Source organism: Siniperca chuatsi, linkage group LG20, assembly GCF_020085105.1.
Source record: "Siniperca chuatsi isolate FFG_IHB_CAS linkage group LG20, ASM2008510v1, whole genome shotgun sequence".
NCBI classification, from domain to species: Eukaryota; Metazoa; Chordata; class Actinopteri; order Centrarchiformes; family Sinipercidae; genus Siniperca; species Siniperca chuatsi.
The window spans coordinates 6,328,027-6,349,925 of record NC_058061.1 but is presented as its reverse complement, the minus strand read 5'-3'; the positions used below and the strand labels follow the sequence as shown (position 1 = coordinate 6,349,925).

Here is a 21,899-nt window from a genome sequence, read left to right as displayed (position 1 = left end):
CTGTGAAGAAAATGTCAATTCTTAGGAGTAGTCCTACATTTTGTGAAATACGCTTACAGCCAGCAGCTGATTAGCTTAGCTTAGCACAAAGACTGGAATCGTGGGATAACAGCTGGCCCAGCTCTGTCCAAAGGTAACAAAATCTGCCTCCTCTAAAGCTCACTAATTAACACATTTTATCTCATCTGTTAAATACTCACAAATACAAAAGTGTAAAAATGACAATTTGGGGTTTTACAGAGGATATTGTGCTTGACTGTTTCTTGATAGAGCGCAATGACTTCCTTGAGTCTTACTCCATCACTTTTTGTACGGATTACACAAACGATATATAACGTATAAATTAATAAATTCTTTAACAAATGATTTTGGATTGTCACAAATCCTTTGAACACACCCGGAGATATTGATCCTATTGTGTCCTGTATTACCACGAGAGTGGTTTGAAGGTGTTGACCCGAACAGACAGGAAGACAGGACTTCTTTATGGGTTGGTTTTATGCATCCTCTGGAAACTGGATACGTTGAGAACAATGGATAAATCAAGTTTACAGTAAAATCTATTTTTCCTACCCTCCTATGTCCTATTCTTTTGCCACACCTATTTCTTCTCACCAGCTTGTGTTCTGCCCCCTCCCTCGACCAACACCATTAGTTCCTGTCACTGAGTTCGAGCTGGATCACCAAGCTCCAGATCCAATCCAGCCAAGCATTTGTAAAAACTGACCCTGTTATATCAATACCTTATGTTTCATTTCTGCATTATTGCAGTCATTTGTATTTACGCAGCTGGCTAGTTCTGGGTCAGCTACAGTCAGTTTGGACTAAGGGTGTAACAACATTGTGGAGCCTGTGGGACTTGACATGAGCCCAAGTCATTTTAACCGTCAAATATGTGGTGGGGCCAGGGCTCATTATGTCATTATGTTGTCAGGGCGATTGTTTATTCTGACATCTTCTTCTCACACAGTCACATCCTCCCCTACAGCCATATCATCAATAGGAGGAGGAAGCGGGTTATTTAGAGCCAACCACCAGCATAGACAGATTCACAAGATATAGCATTCAAAGTCTCCTCTAACAAGACAGTTGTATATTCTTTATCCATTGCAGCTCCCACCACTGCCTCCTCAAACACGCCCCCATCAATTATTAATCCTGCCAATTAGCAGGGCTGCATTATTCACCAGGAAGCTGTGATCACATCCATTAACGGCACAGCCTTGCCTCATTGTGGCTCTCCCATGTGGCACTTGCACAGCCCAGAGTCCCACTACTTGGTGTACATATTTGACCACCAAATCTTGTTTCCAGCATATTCATGTAGTGCTTCATGATCACTTTTCTGACATAGTAATAGTAGTAATACCAGTAGTAATACTTTCATCTTGTAGGGACCCATTCAAATGAAGAAACTGTTCATATTTCCCTTAAATGTTCATTACAGTATCATTACAGTGTTCATTTTGTCAATGAAAACTATGACAAAAATTATTAGTTGACAACCTTTAACAAAAATGAGACTAAAGCTAAATTAAAAGTAACCTTTGAAAATAAAAACTATTGGGCACATGCTGGCCATGAACAGCAATGGCCCTGGTTCGAGTCCAGCCAGGGACATTTGTTGCAGCTCTCTCTTTCCCACATTCCTTCATCTTACTTCTGTCTGTGATAAAGTCATAAAATGCACAAAAACTACTTAAGAAAAATGATGAAATGTACTCAAATTTGACAAAAAAAAGCTAAACAATTACGTGAAAGACAAATTGACATATTAATTAATGCATTTTTATTGACCTGCATGCATCTGTGGAATCACACATTGTATCCTCCTGATTAGTAAACAGAACTAAATGTTCTTCTAGATGTTTGCTAAAACAATTTTACTGCGTCGCCGTCATTTTAGCTGCTCGTCTTACGCTAAGCCCAGACAGTGAAAAGTGTTTTAGTCAACAAGTGAGGTAATACAGCGTCTGAGTGAGCATGCTGCTCTCTGCAATGAACAGCACAGGTTGCTGCAGTAATGCCAAGTGAGCATGAGTGAGTGACTGCTATGTTCAAACAGCCAGAGTTGGTGAATGACAAGTGTATTTACAAGGGAGAGTGATTCTATTAATGCAGGGACTGACATGGACACTGTGTGTTTATGTGAACTATTACAGTCTGATATTAACAGGTAAAACATTTCTTTTTATGCTAACATTGCAATAGTCAAAAATATACCTGTAACCATGGTAAATGTAAATCAAAGATGGTGACAGCTGTAGCTTCAGACTGCTTAGAACACATAGAAATTTTAAATTCACTGATTAAAATGTCTTTAATTTTTGTTGACTAAAAATAGACCAAAACGAAAAGTGAAATTACTCAAATTTGACAAAAACTAATATTCATTTTTGTCAAAAGACTATGAACAAAACTAAATAAATATCAGGTGCCAAAATGAACACTGTATCATTACTTAAAAATGATTATGCCTTCTAAAGAGGAAGTCATGTTTTTGTTGTCCTCCCACTGTTTCCCATGGCTCTACGAATAGAGCGGTGATCGCGATTGCTTGCTTGTCACTGGGATTTATGGACCCTCAAATCTCTGAACAAAATCACTTCCTGTTTTTCCTGTGTTTACCGGACACACAGGCGGGCGACCGCACATTTGATAAAAAGTGATTTATTTTCATTTGCTTATCTGCTTAATTGATGTCCCACAGGCCTCCCTGACAGCCATAATTTCATTATACAAACAATTTAGAGAAGTTTGATTAACACAAATGAGAGTTCAGGGCCCCCACCGGTTTACATGTTGCTCCTACACATGTGGAGTCACGCTTTTCTTCACATTGACTCTCTGTCTGGCTCAGCCCTTGCACCATTAATAACCACTCCCTATCACAATAGACAGTAGCAAGAAAAAGGTTTTAATTATTACTCTATTAATCACAATGGAATGTTGTGCCATTTTACTTTGATCACAAAACTGCATCTTGTTAGAATTACACATTCAAAATGTCAGAACACTGTTTTGTTTTAATCATCATACTGTAATTTAACATGCGTTTCACACCTTGCTGAGCTTTAGCTCACTGGAATGAGCCAATATGTGGCTGATTTAAAATCCTTGCCTTCAACCAGATTCTCATTATGGCCATTGAGATGCAACTGTATTGATTTTGTTGTTTAGGATTCACCACAAGCATTGATTTATGGCCCTTCTGAGACAACTGTGTGTAATTAGGCTCATATTGTCAAGGGTTCGCCCCACTATCACCTCAGCTGTAGTGGTCCTCATTGATGATTCTGTGCTTTGTTTGCTCTACCAAATGTTATGTGAGTGCTAATGGAGAGGCTTTTAACACACACACACACATGCACTGGAATGCACATATGCATGTACATGTACAGACTCACACATGCATGCACAGACTCAGTGGCTGTCGTGGGCAGGTCTGGTTCTGACATACCATTTATTACATCATATTATTTTCCACTCAGCCCAGCAGCAGCAGCAGTGAATATTCTCTTTCACTGCCCTATTTTTGCTCTTATGTTTCTTCTCTCTTTCTTGTATCCAACTGGTTTTTAAACAGGGTCGGCAAGGCATAAATCCAGCAGGAGGGATTTCCCCCTCACCCACAAAGCTTTTACTTCTGGAGTACCAGTGCGCGTTTCTAGCTCTCCCTGATGAACTCTTGGATGCACATTATAGCAAAAATGGCCTTTTAGAAGTGCTCTTTTGAGTCTCTAGGTAAACGTACAAACACGCACATGCAGACAGACACACTCAAGAACACATACCATTACAAACATATGTTTGCACTCAACATAACAGACTTTCGCAGACAAACGACCACACACTGTAAATTTATGATACATTTTTTACACACATATACAGGTATTCACAGGAGCAAGTACTGTGTTAAACCCATGCTAGCTGTTTGCAGTACATTTTACTTTTGCTTCACCGCCATTTATTCTATAGGTTTACTATTGCATTACAGGCACGTAATGTAAATGCAAATGTGATTGAAAGTGGTTCATAATGGCCTCCATTCAACTGTCATGAATATGAATAGCACTAATATGCATTTCGATTTGGTTTGCTTCTTTTCTTCGTAAATGTGTTTTCTTGAATGATCGTGCACACCCAGCCCCGCCTCATCATTGTCTTTACACCCTATTTATTTATTTTCTAATTGTGATTTGGACTGACCGTATTCATTCCGCCACGGCCTCACTATGTATGTAAGGCACATCCGTCATTCAAGCCTGGCAGAGTTTGACTCAATAACGGCGTAAATATCCAGCCATTATCTCTCTGCGGAGTACTCCCTCAATGTTAATGTGTTTTTAGGACGATTACATCAACGTGAAATATTGAAAAATATCCCTCTGATTGATAACATGAATCATCAAGCCTCTGTCCCCTCCCCCTTGAATACCTCATTTACCATCTCTGTGGCAACGTGCTAGGGAACTGCCTACATGCAATCACCTGCTCACACGAGATCGGTGTATGGTGCTGGCTTAAGAGTCAGACGGGCTTTGGCGAGAATTAGAACATTTGTTATTGGACTGATACAGGCAAACAGCTGCACAGGCCATGCCTCTGTAATGCCGTACATAAATACACCACAGACCTGCTCATAAAAGATTGTGTGCAACATCCCTCATGGAGATAACTGTTAATCTATAGCTGTTCAAGTGTAAGAGCCTTTCAGTCAGTCTTTTAGCTCAGCTCCAACTATTTGAACACTGGAGGTAAAGTATTAAACTGAGTTCTTCACTATAGTTCTTCAAAAAAAAAACCCAATTCATCTGGATACTATGTAAAACCGTGGTGTTACTGTGTGTCATGGTTTCTCTCTCTCACAATCAGGGCTGAGCGAAATATCCTAATTAATCCGGTTAATTAGGATATTTTCTGATATCAATATATATCAAGATATGGCTAATGTATGCAAAATCACATATAAAAAAATTGAACTGTATTCTATGCATGAGACCAAACTCTTAATATGTGTTAAACAAAAACTATGAGTGGTTAAGAGTGGTTTGAGAGCAGATGCATGTCATGTAAGACATGATTTAGTTTCTGGATAAGCAAACTATTTGAAGACATCAACCTGGGCTTTAGGAGATTTTATTTTTCACTATTTTCTGAAATTTCATAGTTCAAAGGATTAATTGAGAAAATAATTAATGGTTAATGAAAATAATCATTAGTTGCAGCCCTAGAAAGTTGACATACAATAATATTGATTTATTGCATAGTTAAACACACCATAATATCAAAATGAAGACATTTGGGGCAGGAGTTTTCGGGTGGGAAGCCAGTGAGGTATCACAGCCTTGTGGCTACACCAGCAGTTCTTACTGGTTGGTCTGGGTACCTGCACAGAGGGATAGCGCAAAGAGAATACTTATATATGGTATAATATGGTGAATGAACTAAATCTTATGTTTCAAATTATTTTAAAAAGACACATGATTTGCGTTGGTGGTTTGTGTCAGTTTTGTGTCCAACTCATTTTCCAGTTCCAGCAGAGCGCCTTTTTTAGCAGGGAGAAAAAAGAAACCTCCACTACACTATACGCATTGTCCTAACCCCGACAATGAGGTTCTGCCCTGTAATTACATTCTATTTCTAAAACCATCCGTCTTTGCTCACAGAGAGCTGACAGGCTAAAACATTAGCACGTTGTCAGCGGCTCCTCAGATGCAGCAGTTCTCCGTTACACTTCATATTATCTTGCACCCTCAATCCAGCTTCCCAGATGAGGTTACCTCTCTGCTGTCTGGGGAGGAAAAGGAGGTGTTTTTCTGTTGCGCGGCCAGTTTAGCTCAGCCGTGATGGGGCCTCCTGGTTTCTCACTGGGGGTCTGTTGAATTCTGGGTCACAGCCCAGCCCCAGGCAACTGCTGGCTCCGCTTTAGCCATTCTGTGTCGTTTTAGCCCCTGTGACATTCTGCAGTGGGTAATTTTTCACCTTTTTTTTCAGACGACCTGTTCTCCATCCCGCCCCACCTCACTGGCACTACTTGCAATCACTATGAGCTTGTGCAACTGGTGCTGATAGCATGCCGATCTCACACACCTAAACATCACCTGTTCATTATGCACGGCACTGCTGCCTCAACAGAAACGAGCTGCACGAAGTTCCATTTTCCCCGGGCTATTTATTTAATGGATAATGCAAGGGACGCAAAATGGAAATCACGCATTCGACCATGTCTTTAACCCCGGCTCCTCCCTGCCTGCCTTTTCGAACTGCATTCATTCTCATCCCCGGTGAGCATAAATCATTTTGGTAACTTGTTATTACCAAGCTCATTATTTATTCTCCAGGATGTTTAAGGAGAAGTAAAAAAAAAAAAAAAAGAAATCTTATCAGATATTTTAAGCTCCTACATGTGAGTAAAGGAACATAATCTTCATCTGCCTCTGTCTGTGTCTCTCTGGCACTACAATCTGGAAAAAAAAAACCCAGGGAGATTGAGCAAGCCTGTTTGTAATGAGTTTATGTCAAAAGAAGCGATAAGAGGGAGCATTCATACATGCTAATCTCTGCCTCTCTCTTCTTCTTCTGTGGTGGCAGGACGGCGTAGAGGGTGCAAGCTCGCTGGTGTGCTCTGCTGTGGCTTGGCACAAAGATGAGGAAAGCGATGTGATGGTGCCAGGCGCTTTGTATTCTGAGCCTGGGAGTAGAAGGATGGAGGGAGGAGGGAGAAAATGAAAAAGGAAAAGGCAGTAGACAGAGAGGAAGAGAGTATGGAGACAGTGTAATCACTTTTACACTCCCCGATACTGCTGTCCGCCTGACGCTTAACTCTTATCCCCAGCCTTCTCTGCACTCCACTCTCCAAATATCTCACACTGTCTATCTGCCTCTCCTTGCTTTCCCTTTTTACTCAGTCAAAGCAGAAACTTGAGCTCTCAGGTTTAGTATGTATTGAATATGTGCAGGACTGTTTTGCCATCTTGTTAACTCTTTGTTCAGATAGGTAAGCTTAGACTCCTGACTTCATGTGCTCCTAAAACTGGTTAAAGTTAACAGTCAAATATTTAGCTTTCATTATGTTACAGCTATCAAATTTCATATGGAAATGATGTTTTACTGCCTCTTGCCCTCTGCTGCCTATAGGTCCTGAGACAAAGTACTGTAAGAAAGTAAAAACTGTAATGCAATTCAGCATGATGGCAGCTGAACCTGACACCGGCTCGCTGCTGTGAGGTAGTCCGCAATGTCTGAGAGTAAAATACAATGATGTTCCGAGTTCACAGTGAGAAGATGTGCCAGCCCGTCTACTCCAGCTCTGTTGGCTAAGATACTACCTGACTAATTTTGGCTTGTCTATATGCTTAAATTTGAACAGGACAATGACTCCTTTTCACAAGTTGTTCTATTTTAGAAAATCCCAGGCGGTTTACAGTCAGAGCTATCAGAAGTGTGCCAGGAGACTCAGACTTGGGCTTTCAACCTGTCAAGTTCTTACTTTAATTGTGACATTGTGATTTTGAATGCAGTTATGCCACTGTATTATTATCAGTGCATTGAAGATTACAGCAGACGTTCTTAAGATTTGGTTTTGAGGATGCACATGACATCATCTCCACAAGCTTTTCATCTTGTGGAAATGTGCATTGTGTGGTTAAAGTGATGTGATAAACACAGTCTAATTTATAATGTAGCAGCAACCACACAAACACAGCTCTTCCTCATTTGTTCCAAGTCCTTCCTTTTCTCACTCCCCTGGATTGAATCCCCAAATCGCTCTTTTTTTTTTGTTTTCTAGAGATTAACCTCTGTCTTCACCTCTGGTTAAAAAATAAGGCTAGAAAAATTCTCTGTTTTTCTTATTGTCAACAAATTCCAGGAAAAGCCCAAAACCAACAATAAATTGATCCTACTAAAAAGTATTGTCTATGTAGCCAAAGCCTGACATACCTTATTCCTTTGTTCTATAGAGCTCCATTGTTGTTTAAAACATCTACGAGCCACGCCATTACACTGGGTGACATGTTCCTTGATTGCGATGAACACAGGGACTGTAGTTTATCTGGAAGCAATCCCACATACACCATCCTGCTGCAATAAATACTCACTAGAGCGCCAAATGGATATTAATCCACCGCAGAAATAGTCCCCAAGAAATCCACTGTTTCCTCCTGTTTGAGTAACTTTCGCAAAACACTACAGTGCCCAGCTGTTTTTAGGAAATTACAGAGCCTTTTTGACTGACTATATTTGTGACTGACTGTAATGGGACTTTCACATATTACGTCTTCAATAGGAACCAATGGGCTTGGGGCTGACAGACAGGATTTGGAGGTCAAAGTATTGAGAGACAGACTAACATGTTGTTGGTTTTGCTCTTTTCGTGGAATTTTTCTGACGAAAGAAAATAGAATAGTTGCAGCCTTATCTTTACTGTCAATGGTACACAACTGGGAAAACTTCTTAAATGATCCTCCCTTGAGGTAACCATGACGCTAAGTCACTAATTTTTACAGGAGCTCCCTGCTAGATGCTAGTCGACCGTTCTGGTGAAACACAAGCCATAGCAAGTCCTACTGCTATGCCTCTTACAGTATAATGCAAAACAGATGCAAGCAAAAACTAAATTGCTCAGGAAAAAAAGTGGCTCAGAATTGTTGATTGTTCATTTGAGTTTGAAATAAGCTGTGATTTATCACTGCCCCACTGTCTCGAGGTGTTTATTGCAGGATAGGTTAATGGAGCAAAGCCTGATAAGGACATATTCTACACTGACAAAATTAATTACACAGGTTTTAACTTAAGAATACAAGAGACATACATGTTGCTGCATGATAAATACTGTCTTGTATTGGTGCACTAGATGCATTTCCTAGTTGTGGCCATACTTTTAACACACTAGAGAACAGTAGCATTTAAGAATGTTTCCAAGAGTTTAATGACCAAATGCTTTCTGTGTATATAAGACGTCTTCTTGAATCTGCTCACCTTTCCTTGCACTGATAACTATAATGAAATCTTCATCTCTGATTTTACAAGACTGTATTTAATAAGCTGCCTATCAGAATACATATTAGATCATAGAGGAAGAGCTAAGGAATGTGGCAGTGCAGACAGCTTTCTCTTCCTCATAAACAAGACAGGGGAATAGAAGAGAACCTCTAAAAAACACCATCATGTCCTTGTGGAGCTGTTCCTGGATTGACAATCCCTTAAGGAGAAAAATGAAAGTACAGTACACTAACGTACACAATAGGCTGAACATTTGGGAGTTTTCACTCCAATAAAAAGAGAAAATGTCAAATGGTTTAAGCATTTGCTGGTGAAATCAATATCACCACACTGAGCTGAGGAGAAATGTTCAGGACTGCTCGTTCCGGTGTCTCTCAGTCTACAAAGAGAGGAGGGGGGGAGGGATAGTCTTTTTGCCAGCCCATCATTTTGTGTTCGTAGAAGGATCTGAAACTGGGCTTTAGTTATCAGACTTTAGCCTTTATATTTTTTAAATCACAAGCGTTTGTCTTTTTCTGAGCTCTAATATTTGAGTTGCTTCTTCTCTCAACAACAACAGCAGCAGCAGCAGTGGAGGCGCAGATCTGTGCCAGCAGAAATGTGGCTCATAACAGATATCTTTTTTAGTGACAGTCTATGTGGCATATTCACCAGACTGAAATGTTTATATTGAATGTTTCAGCAGCTTGAAAATCACCATGGTAATGGTCCCAAAGACAAAAGCCCTAGCCTTTTGTCATGGGTAATTATCGCAGAGCAGTCCCCTCAAAGCCTTCCATTTGGCTCTGAACAAATTCACATTTAATTTTGCTCTCATGCATTTGACACAGGGCTTTTTTATTTTTTTGTATTCAAATCAGGCTTAAATGTAGAATTTAAGTACCCATTGAAATGGTTCCCGTTTGAGGCGAGTGGTTCTCTGTGAATATTTTTTTTCCTCAGATTATTTCAGTACTAGAAACTATAGAGAAAGGATAAGGAGGGCTATATAAAGACCACTTGAAATTTCCTAATGAAGCCACCTTCAGTATATAAGTGCACATTGAAGAAACACAATACCTTGAAAATGAGCTTTGGTATTAAACCCTAGTTTAAGTGTCTTATCTCCCACAAGCTGTTGAGACCCTAAAAACTGACTTGGCAAAAAGAAAAATAGCATTAAGCTGTTATCAAAGCCGATCCCATTGAAGTGCCATCTCCACATGCTCTGTCTGAAACTCCATGTAACTCTGAACAAGTGGGTCAGAGAAATATGAAAAAGTAATGTGAGCGCTGTGTCTGAGAGTCCACTCCACACCCCACATACACCCTATGTGATGACATTAGATACAATACAGAGCTATGGTTTGGGTTATATTTAGTGGTTAGGTCTTATAGTAATTTGGTTTAAAAAATATAGCCTCATCTCTGCTGGCTTGCTTTCAGTTTGTGTGGGTTTTCAGACTCTCCAGGCCATAATCAGAATCGGTTCCGCGTCTCAGCTAATTTGGACACAGGCTTTTACTTGCCTTACTCTCACCACATTTTACACCTGCCACTGAAATGCATCTCGAGTGATCACATGTCAATGCAATTGCACCTTTCCACATGAAAATCCAGGTGTTAATGCCACAAAGCAGCATTGTGGACAGATTTAAATTCAATTGCTCAAACCACCCGGGCAGGTGTAAAATAGAACTATTTCTCTAAACCACATTGGACGCCACGTATTTTTATAATTCATAAACCTTTGTTTTTTAGCCACGGTAACATCCTGGCTAGGGACATCACTGATGGTTGGTTGGTCGGTCGGTTTACCACTACAGACTTAAATATCTCAACAACCACTGGATGAATTACCATGAAGTTTAGTACAGACATTCATGGTCCCCAGAGGATGGAGCCTGCTGATTTTGGTGATTTCCTGACTTTTCCTCTAGCACCAGCATGAGGTTGGCATTTGTGGTTTTGAGTGAAATGTCTCAACAACTATTGAATGGATTGCCATGACATTTTTTACAGACATTCATGTCCCCCTCAGGATGAATTGAATGAAATTGAAATTTAACTTTGGTGATTATCTAACATTTCATCAGTGTCATCGTCAAGTCACAATTTTAATTTAGTTCAATACTTTGGTTTATGGACAAATACCTGAAAAACGAATTAGCTGTTTAGTACTAATTAGCAAATGTTGGCATGCTAACACTCTAAATTAAGATGGTGAACATGGTCAACATTGTACCTGTTAAACATCAGCATGTTAGCATTGTAATTGTGAGCTTGTTAGTATGCTGACATTAGCATTTAGCTTAAAGCACTGCTGTGCCTAAGTACAGCTCACAGAGCTGCTAGCATGTCTGTAGTCTTCTTAATTTGTAAAAGTTCCATTGAAATGTATTACCACTAGAACTAGTTCCATGGACATGGTAAGCATTAGTCAGGCCTGAAACAACACTTGTGACTCCACTTGTGACTTCCTCCGAGAGACTTGACTGACTTGGACTTTTTACGAAAGGATTAAAAAATAGATAGATTCTGGTTTATTAAAACTTAGTAGAGTTATTATAGTAGAGTTGGCCATCGATTATGATAACATTTTTCTCACTATAGTCATTTCGGAGATCTGAGAACACTGTGACATCGCTACAGCAAAGAAACACAGCGATCAGACAGCTTGTTTACAAGCCAGACTATCTAAACAACTTTATTTGGAGGAAAAACTTGTAATTAATAATCCCTCATTGTACATGAAAAATGTGTGCGCCCAACTACGGTAAGTACAGTAGGTCAAAGTTAAACCAGGAAGTCAGTTTGTAAACTGTGATGGATGTCAAGGACAGACAGTTTGGGTAGTAATTTTACCATTCACCTTCATTTTCTCCTCCAAATAAGTTTGGCTGACTTGGAGGTTTGTTTAAGATCTGCATGATCATCTGACCACTTGTGTTTCTTGTCAGAATTATCCTTTAAAAACTACTTTGGGAAAGAATTATATAATCGTATAAAATGCCAGTTGTAAATGGGATATTTCTGACTGTATCTGTTTTCTTTCTTCTTTCTATTTTTGATCTCTCTCTCTGAATCTCTCTCTCTTTCTCTGTCCCTCATCACTCTCACTCCACTGCACACCTCACCCCCCGTCCTCTCTGCTGATATGCTGTCTGGATCTGGAAGTGAGCGGACTCTGCTAGTTGATGTGTAAAAGGCTTCAGATGGCTGGAATCCAGCCTCTTTGCCTCCCTCTGTCTTCCACCACAGTTAGAGAGGGTGAATAATTCACAAGCAAGTTGCCATTAAAGATAAAGCTTATTTTTCCCCCTTACGCAATAAATCGGGGCTTACACTCAGCAACAAAGAAAAAAGAAGGATTCTGTTAAAAACACTGCTGATAAATTTATAAGAACATACCGCAAAGCTAAGCTTTTACTAAATCGCATAGCCCTTGTATGCAAAGAAAAAGAGAGGAAAAACTCAGTGCTCAGTGGTAAGGCGAGTGTCCAGCAGAGAGATTTATTTATACAAGACTTCATGAAAAAAAATGTTTTTACTACAGTGTATGATACAATATTATTCTTGTACTCCATTTATAATCAAGTTCACCCGGTAAGAAATCGCATAAGTCTGATTATTTTTTCTTTCCAGACATTATTTATGAGGTCTCTAATATTTGAGTGTATATAAAAAAATAGACATTTTCCGAGTGTAGCCATACATTTCAGCTGAGATTAATTGTAATGGCAACAGGCCAGCACTATTTTTCAAATCTTGTGTTTGAGGATAGAAAAGTCTTTGAATGCTTTCACCATCTTATAGCCAATGGGACTGAATCTTAAGACAAATGAGAATAGACAACACAACTTTCAATGTTGCTTTTCCCCAATCTACTCTTGTGTTGTTGATTAACTTTCCTTTATTGTTTTTCCTTCCATCTAGGCCTAAGGGAGGACAGAAGGCTTTATCTTCCACAAAGTTTCCCACTTGTCTTTGTCTTCTAACATCACTAGAACGTTTTTAACAAAGTTGTTTTATTAATGACACTGAGGTTTAACTTTTTTTCATTTCCAGTCTAATTTCCTGCTCTCCTCCCAGACAGAACCACCACAAGCTTTTGAAACCCATTTACATCCTTTTTGTCTAATTTGAAACACACCTAATCATCAATCTGACAATGAATTTCCTGTTATTTAAAAGCTGACTTTTTCAGTTTTTCATCCACAGTGACATTGTTATCTTATGTGTCCCCAGTGTCATGCAGGATTTCTTTCCTTTCCTACTTACTCTTTATCAAAACCATGTCATTTCCCAGAGGAAAACAGTAGACCCTGTCCTCCCATGTTGTTTTCCAAGAATAGACAACTCTCTTATCTTGTAATCTTATCTTGTAATAATGTCTCTCAAAATTGCTTCCTACCCCCTACAGTTCCCATGTACCACTCTGATTTCACTCTTTAATTCCAAGAACCCACCTTGGATAATTTCTATTTAACTCAAAGTGCTTTTGCTTCATTAATAAAAGAACTAGGTTCTGTATTCTTAACAAAGCAAGACTCCATCTATTTTTATTTTTATTAATGTCCCCACCTTCATCATCTCAAATGATTTTGATCAAGATCAAAGTGATCAAAGAAGTGATTTGTTTGGGGGGTTTTTTGGGATTGGACCAGTTAGCCACATATGAACCAAGGCATGCAAAGTGTATGTAGTTATATGTAGAATTTGGTCAGAATAGATCAGTATGATGAACAATAATGAAAAATAGAGTTCAGTTTGAGTTTTTCCTTTAAAACAAGGCTCTACTTATGTACCAAAACCAAAGGGAGCTGAGAGCATGCAAGCTTTCATTACAAGCCAAGGCAACAATAGGTGATTTTTAATGATTGACACATCTTCAACTAGGGAGGAAGAACTAATGTGTGAAAATCACAAGAAGTAGCCTTTGGTGGAAATGAAATCCTGCACACTGTTTGTCCCTGATTTGATTGGATTTAAATGGCCAACAACAGAAAACTCAAAATACTTAATTGTGTTATGGAAGCTGTGAGATTCAGACGGCAGTAATCATGTGTAGCCATGGTGGAGGAGTACTTAGCTGTCCAGGAGGGGGGAGGATTTAGAACTGTAAAGTGCAGGTGTGCAGGCAAAGGTGACATAGTTCATGAGGATCCAGTGGAGGAAAAAAATGTCAGGCTGGCTGATCTTGGAGGACTGAGACTGTCGGGATCATAAAACGAAGGATTATCCTTACTGGGACTGAGCTGCTGGGAAGGTCACACCTGTAATCCCTGCCCACTGCCCACCCCTAAAAAATGTGATTACAGTTTATAGCAAACATGTCATTTTGTCATTCATTAGTGTTTCCATGGAAATCCCAGAGTAATTTCATCATGTTTCTTCTTGCGTGCCTTTATGTGCGACAGCGCTGTCGTTGATTTCAGCCCGCAGGGCAGGTTAAGGGCTGTGTTGTTGCACAAGGTTGGCAGAGCAGTAAAGCTCTGAGCTCAGAGGAGTGGGCTTTCCCCTCACTGCACAGCAGCCATTACTCTAACCCCCCCCCCCCCTTCCTCCTTTCTCTCTGACCTCCGCTAGCATCCACTGACCTGGAAAATATCTGGTGAGTCCAAGCCACCAAGAGCGGCGCTGGACTTTGCTTTGCCTGCAAACAGCAGAAATATTGAGCCAATTACAAGATTATTATCTGGTGGTAGTGGCAGGGGAACACTGTGGGAGTGTAGTTATGCCTGCCAGGGCTCCCTGCTGGAAGAGGAAAAATGAATCAAAGGCTTGTGGGGGAGAAGTGGACAGCACTCATGCCCACTTGCCTCTATGTCTTTACAACTCCCGTCAATTGACAGACATTGGCCCAGACCCAAGCTCCTTTCTAAAAGGCCCAAGATAACACCAGGAAATGGCCCATTCAGAGCTAATCACTTGTTAGTTTTTTACTCCTACCTAATTCATATGTCATGTTGTCATATTATGCATGCGCCCGATTTGCAATAAATAAGACCTTATGGCACAGTCAGACTTTTTTTGGCATTTATATACTAGGAAGACATGACTCACAGCTTGTATATAAGGGCAGAGTTGAGTTGGTTTGCGAGTATAATTCGTTCAGTAGGGAAACGAAAGCAGTGATGCGTCAGGCCCTTTATTCCAAAGTGGTTACTTTATAGACGAGCCTACAAAGGACGCATTGAGTGATGTACTGCACGTTACTGTGATTTGTTTTTTAATAGGAAATAGAGCTGCCTGAATAAGTCCTGGCATCCTTTTCCAGCTAGTTAGTTCCATATGAGAGGAATGACGTACAATTACAACATGCGTTATGTTCTGTCATTTACACAAGCTGTTTGTTATGTTCTAAACTTCTTAGTCATCCTAAATATTTTTTCTTGTTTCTTTCCATTACTTAAATGCATGCCAAAGCAGTGTATTTGATTTAAAGGGAGGCCAGGGTTCATGTGCTGTGTTTCTTATTTCGGTTTTGGTGTGTGTCTTGTTTCATGAGTGGATCCCGCTGCCTGTGTTTCATGCATCAGTGTGCTTAGGGAGTCGTATTTTAGCAGTGCGATGAAGACATCAAAGCAGAATCTGGAACTGCAGTAAATATCAAGCACTTGGATGGTTTGTGATCTGTTACATCACCTACCCTGCCAATAAAGTTTAATTCGAAAGCGCTGCATGCTTCTGAAAGAAATACCCCAGTGTGGTTCACTTACTGTAAAACCAAGTGTTCCTTACTCCTTTGCCCAACTAAAACTTGAACGTTGAGAAATGAAGTTCTTTATTTGTATAACATTAGTGTGCATTAGTCACTTAATTGATTAGTTGGTAGACAGAAAATGAATCAGTAATTTAATTTGTCTGGCAAAAATGCCAAAAAGTTACTGGTGATAACTCCTCAAATCTAACGCTTTGCTTTAGAGGTCTTCACAGGTCCAAAACTTTGGAACCAATCCAAAATGAGCCCTTTCTAAAAACCTACCCGAGTGTGACGTGCATAAATACATTTTTGAATGAGACCTGATCCGAAAGAGACCCAAGGACAGTCAGACCAGATCCAGGTGGTTTACAGGTTACATCATCTAAAGGTGAGACAAAGAAAGAGACTGTCTCTGCCCCAAGTTATCAGTATAAGAAGAACAGAGACTTCTGGGACACTTCTATCTTATGATAGAAACATCTAGTGCCCCATAACCCAAAACAACATAATCACAGGGCCTGGGGCCTCCTTTGTGAAACCATAATTAAGTCAAAGTGTTATAAATTCTATATTCACCCATAAACCCCTTAGTCAACCTCAAATTCTCCCACAGGACTGTTGGTCGGACAAAATTAACAATTTGAAGACGTCACCTTGGGCTCTGGGAACTTGTGATTTTTGACATACTTTATATTAAAGAGGAAGTGAGCCGCTTTTGCATATCAAAGTCCATTTACAGGTCATGGGGAGTACTATTCCATATGTGAAAAAAGTTGTATAAAGCCATTTGTGGCTCCTGAGGGAGCTGCGCAAAGTCTAATAAATTGTCTAAAGTGACGTAACTTGAGGCAACGTGGGTTGGGGATTGAAAAAGCTGAAAAGTTTGAAAATGAAGTATGTAATGTAGTATGTATGTTTAAATTTTATTTGCCTAAGATACAGAAAAAAATGGCGTTTAACCAGTATCTGTTTCATATGACTGCACTCTACAGATGAACCCGGAACCATTCTCCCAATAACTATAAAATTCAACCTGAATACACGAGTGCTTTATGACCTCCTTGGACTTCCAAACATGGCTGTCTTAATGTTTCACACCATACCATATACCTCGCTGACCCTGAAAATTCCCTAGCATAAACACACCACCGCTGTGAGTGCATCAACCACAGAACAAGCTTGACGCGCGCCATCAAATATGGATGCTTCCTTTAGTACAGGCTCATTTCTTTTTCATAAAACAATAATGTTCTCTTTTGCATCATAAAGCTGTGGTACTACTGTACAGGCTGTTTCAGAAGTCTGGTGGTTCCCAAATCAGCATGTTGCCAATATAGGCAGGAAGAGGCTCAGGAAGACTATCTGCATGCTAGCGTCTGGGATCCCCCATTTATCAATAATTAGTCTCTGTGTTCTTTATTATTGACTTGTCAGCTTAGTAGCCTTTGCAGTCCCAGATGGCATTGGGTTTGTTTTAAAGCACCATTATACAGCCTCACTCTGGACTCTTGGGGCGATGGGGCAGAGCTAATGTGAGAGGAAAGGAGCCTTGTCCATGTTCCTCTTTACACAGCTGTAGGAGAGGTCGCAGATACTGAGAGGACTCTGGAGGTCAGGTGATGGTCAATGTTACAGGCGGATGTCGAGACATCAGTGCAGCTGTGTTGCCGCTCTTGCTCTTATCGACCACCTCCTGCATGTCCCCCTTGTGCTGACCTCGTGATCTGTTCCCCACAAAGAACACCCACTCAGAATACTCAGCCACATAACATAGGGGTGTGTTTTGACATTGGCCTGAAGGTATTGACTTTTAGATCCATTTCACTTCATACGCTGAGCTCAATCGGCAGCTGTTTTAAAGGCTGGAACAACCATAAGGAAAACTGGCAAAGACACACTCGTGCTGTCACCTCAGTAGTCCTGACTCTTCAAAAAGTCATTTCTCTGCCTAAACCTAACCAAACCTAGCACTGTTAGATCTGAAAATGCTTTTATTTTTGTAATGGTGATTTGTATGATGTCCTGCTGATAGGGCCATCAGATCAGAAAATGCAATTACAAACTATTTAATTTGGTGTTTAATTTGGAGGACTTGTTGGTGGGAAAGCGCTTGGTGAAACCAGCCATCAGATTCATTATGACAGCTGATGTCTTTTAGAAATGCGGTCTGTTTGTGTAAAGCTTGTCCTTGCCTCAGTGCCTTTTGTCTCATTTCATTCTGTGTATGTTTAACGGAGCATGATTGTTTACCAGCCTCTTTCTGCAAGGCAGAAAAACGGTGCCCATCACATCAAAAAAAGACACTCGGTGGTAGGAAGAAGCTGTACTTTGATCACACATGCTAGTGCTTGCCACTGCATGGTCCTATAAACAACAGATTGAAGTATTGAGCACTCTTCAGTCTTCAGAAATTTCAGAGGACCTCCCTCCTTTAGGGTCTCAGTAGTTCTGTCACGGGCGGCAAACTGCGTCTACCCCGGGAGCAACCTGGGCCACTTTGTCAGCGCCAGTCTTCGCTTTAAGCAGCACTAGCCAAGCAGATGAATAATTGACGCCTGCATTCTGTACTTTGGTGAATTTTAAAACTGTATTCTGCAGAGGCTCTAAATGGTAGAGGGTGTGCACGTTAATCATTCATGGGCTGCTTTTACCCGCTTTGCTTAAGGTCACTGTCCTGAAGGGAGCTGGGCAGAAGGAAAGCAGAGAAAGAGTAGTGGGAGAAGCGGGGTGGCATGGCCGAATGGATTAGCTTGTTTCCCATCCCTTTTGTCAGTTCATGGCAGAAAGGACTCAAGCACACATCAGGAAATTTTGCCAATAACCTCAGGTCATGCCTATTTGAACTTTACTGGTGTAAATATTTGAGGTGGGACTTATGAGTATACTTTCATCACTAGGATTTAATTTCATAGAGGTGAACACATTTAGAATACCAATCTATGACTATACAGTAGTTACTCTGTGTGTTCAGATTGCTCAAGTGGAACTGTTTATAAAACCTACAAACAGAGCAATACCCCAAATCATGTTTCAAATAAACACAATGTTAACCCACAAGAACAGTTCTATGAGGAGAAAAACACTAATTTCTCACCAAGAAATTGAAATGTTGAAATAGGAAGGTGATCAGTTATGCTGAGAGGGCCTTTCAGCTCAAATATCAATATTTTATAACCAGCACTACCATAGTATAGGTACAGAGACTGACATTCCTCTTTTCGCACCATATGAGAGTGAAGAATACCCCCTTTCAAATGGACCCAGGGGAGTCCCCTTCTTGATTTCATTAGCCCTCAGGCTTCATTAAGGAACACTTGAGGTACCATCTGCATACTATCACCACAAAAATGTCTTTACATCCAGAGCGCGATCTTGCACCAAGACTGCAAATCAACATTTGGTCGCACCTCTTGGCAGCTAATTGAGCTTGGAGAAAAAGACACCTGATAGAGATCAAATAAATAAACTACTACAAACTGTTTCCAATGTTATTCTTGATTGGTTGGATTCAAAGTTTTTGATGACATAGCCTGAGTTCATCCACTTGTAATGTTTATTTTAATAAGAGCGGTTGTACAACTGTAACAGTTGCTCCCTGTCATTCAGTCAGGAGTGCAGGTCAAACAAATATCTCACTTCCTTTTTTTCCTTTTCCTATTTTTCTCTTCCCAGGGAGTTGATGCCCAAGACCCTGGAAGGCCAGATCACCATGGAGAAAACCCCCAGCTACTTTGTGACCAGAGAGGCTCCAGCCAGGATATCCGCCATGTCCCGGGACACCAAGCTGATCGTGGTAGTGAGGGACCCCGTCACCAGGGCTATCTCGGACTACACACAGACACTGTCTAAGAAGCCTGACATTCCCTCTTTCGAGAGCCTCACCTTCAAAAACAGGACTACGGGGCTCATCGACACCTCGTGGAGCGCCATCCAGATCGGCATCTATGCCAAGCACCTGGACAACTGGCTGCAGTACTTCCCCATGGACCAGATCCTGTTTGTGAGCGGCGAGCGTCTGATCAGTGACCCGGCCGGAGAGCTGGGCCGCGTGCAGGACTTCCTGGGGCTCAAGAGGATCATCACAGACAAACACTTTTACTTCAACCAGACAAAGGGTTTCCCGTGCCTCAAGAAGGCAGAGGGCAGCAGCAAGCCCCACTGCCTGGGCAAAACCAAAGGGCGGACCCATCCGAACATTGACCCTGAGGTGGTGCAGAGGCTACGGGACTTCTACAGGCCTTTCAACATGAAGTTCTACCAGATGACGGGGCGTTTTTTTGGCTGGGATGACTAAATGTGACTTTGTGACACTGAGGACTGTCAGAAATACTGCAACGGAGTATTAGGACCAATGTAGGGGGGAAATTTTGATTTTGATAGTAAAGTTGTGATATTTCAAGAAAAGTCATAATGTTACAAGAAACAAGTCTAACGCTACCAAAAACGTTTTAGTCTAAAAATTTAAGAAAAATCAGAATAACCTAATAAACAAAAATAGTTATATTTATGGAGACTCAGGCAATGCTAAAACATGTACGTCTAATCTAATCTAGCCTATCTAATTATAACATTTTGGTTATTATATTCTCAAAATATAACCTTTCACTTAAAAATGATAATGTTATTCCCATAATATTTTGATGTTTTCTCATAAATGTATGACTTCATACTCGTAATATAATGACTTTTTTCTTGTAACTGTGAGACTTTATTCTGGTATAATTCTGACTTTTTATTTAATTTAATTTAAATTTACACTTTTTTTTCTTTTTCTCAAAATATCACGACTTTATTCCCAGAATCTTATATTTTTTCCCAAACAGTATTCCTATTACTGCGTCCTCAGCACTAATCCTAAGCAATATGTGGCTGTTATAGGAGAGAAAGAGGCCCAGTCTCCCCTCAGTGGCACCCCAGATATGCAATATTTCACCATTACATTTTTCATCATCAGAGCTGCCTCTAATCCACAATCATGCAGTTATTTTCTTCTAAAAAAATATTGAGTTGTTGAAGGATTTGAGTCATATCTCCCTGCACTATCTGAAGAAACTATTGGGGGGGAGTTCAGTTTGAAGTCCTTGGCTGTGACACAGAAATATAGTATGCAGTGTTTATTTAAGAAGATGGGTGAAATCACATTGTGTCCAGGGGGTTTTGATAAAAGCCGTTACTGAGTGATTTAATGCCATATTTTAAACATACATAGCTGCTTTCAAATTTTAACATTTTCTAGCAAAAAGAATATGAAAAGATAAAAATATATGTATTTTTGAAATGTATTTATTCAAGAAGTACAGGAGCAGTATGTATGTATTTTGAATAACTTGTCAGTGAGTGCTCTCTTATTATTATGCTCCCCATGCATTTAAAGTTTTGTTTGTTTTATACTGAACACTAAAAAATATGTTATCCTCATTTTAATTTCAGGTCAACCATTCTAATATGTATTTACTATAGTGTGGGAACACTTGTTTCCACTAAGCTTTCAGTAGTAGAGCTGTGAGTTTGTTATTTCAAAGAATCGAATCCACCTTCAATTAATGAAGTTACAGGCAAAGATTGAACTCACTGTTATTTAAGCAACAGCGACTCTGGTGAAAGGAAAAGACCTCCAAAGGGCCTTCCCAAACTGTGACTCAAATTTCCTCAACATGCCTCCTTGTGAATTGAATACACTTGATGTCACTGGCCTTCCTTGGCTCAAGGCGATATGTGTGTGGAAGTCTTTTTAAACCCAGGGAGCACGAGAACAATGGCTGAGTTGTGTTCCTAATTTCTGTCTACTTGTATTGTGAGCCACTTTCTGAAAGCAGATGTGCCTCAAAAGACACAAAATCAAGTGAGCATCAGAAAAGAACTTAATATACTATAGATTTGGGGGGGATTATGTTACCAATCTAACTGTGCTGTTCTGACTGTTGTTTGGATTTTTAAGGCACTCCTTGAATAAAAGATGTTATATGTAAATATTTTATTTACACTTGCCTTTATATATTTATATACAGTGAAATAGGTAACAACGTTAACGAGCATGTAATGTTCGTAACGAACATTAAAGTGCTGCTCACGCATCTAAGCTCAGCTTCCTGCAGAATCATAAGAGCACTCCCTTGCTCCTTTCCTATCTCCACTGTTACACCTTCACATATTGTCCCCGCTTATCTCCATCCAGCCTCCAGGGCAGAGTGTCAAATGAGGTATTGAG

General features: G+C 40.2%; 1 protein-coding gene across 1 annotated transcript in view; it reads left to right on the top strand.

The window, feature by feature from the left end:
* LOC122867860 (heparan sulfate glucosamine 3-O-sulfotransferase 3A1-like) overlaps positions 1-21,668 on the top strand; it is a 31,870-nt gene extending 10,202 nt beyond the window's left edge. Inside the window, exon 2 of the mRNA XM_044179215.1 lies at positions 19,364-21,668. Within this exon, the coding sequence (XP_044035150.1) occupies positions 19,364-19,985 (622 nt within the window). The 3' untranslated portion in view covers positions 19,986-21,668. The remainder of the gene's footprint in view (positions 1-19,363) is intronic.
* Positions 21,669-21,899: the final 231 nt, after the last annotated feature.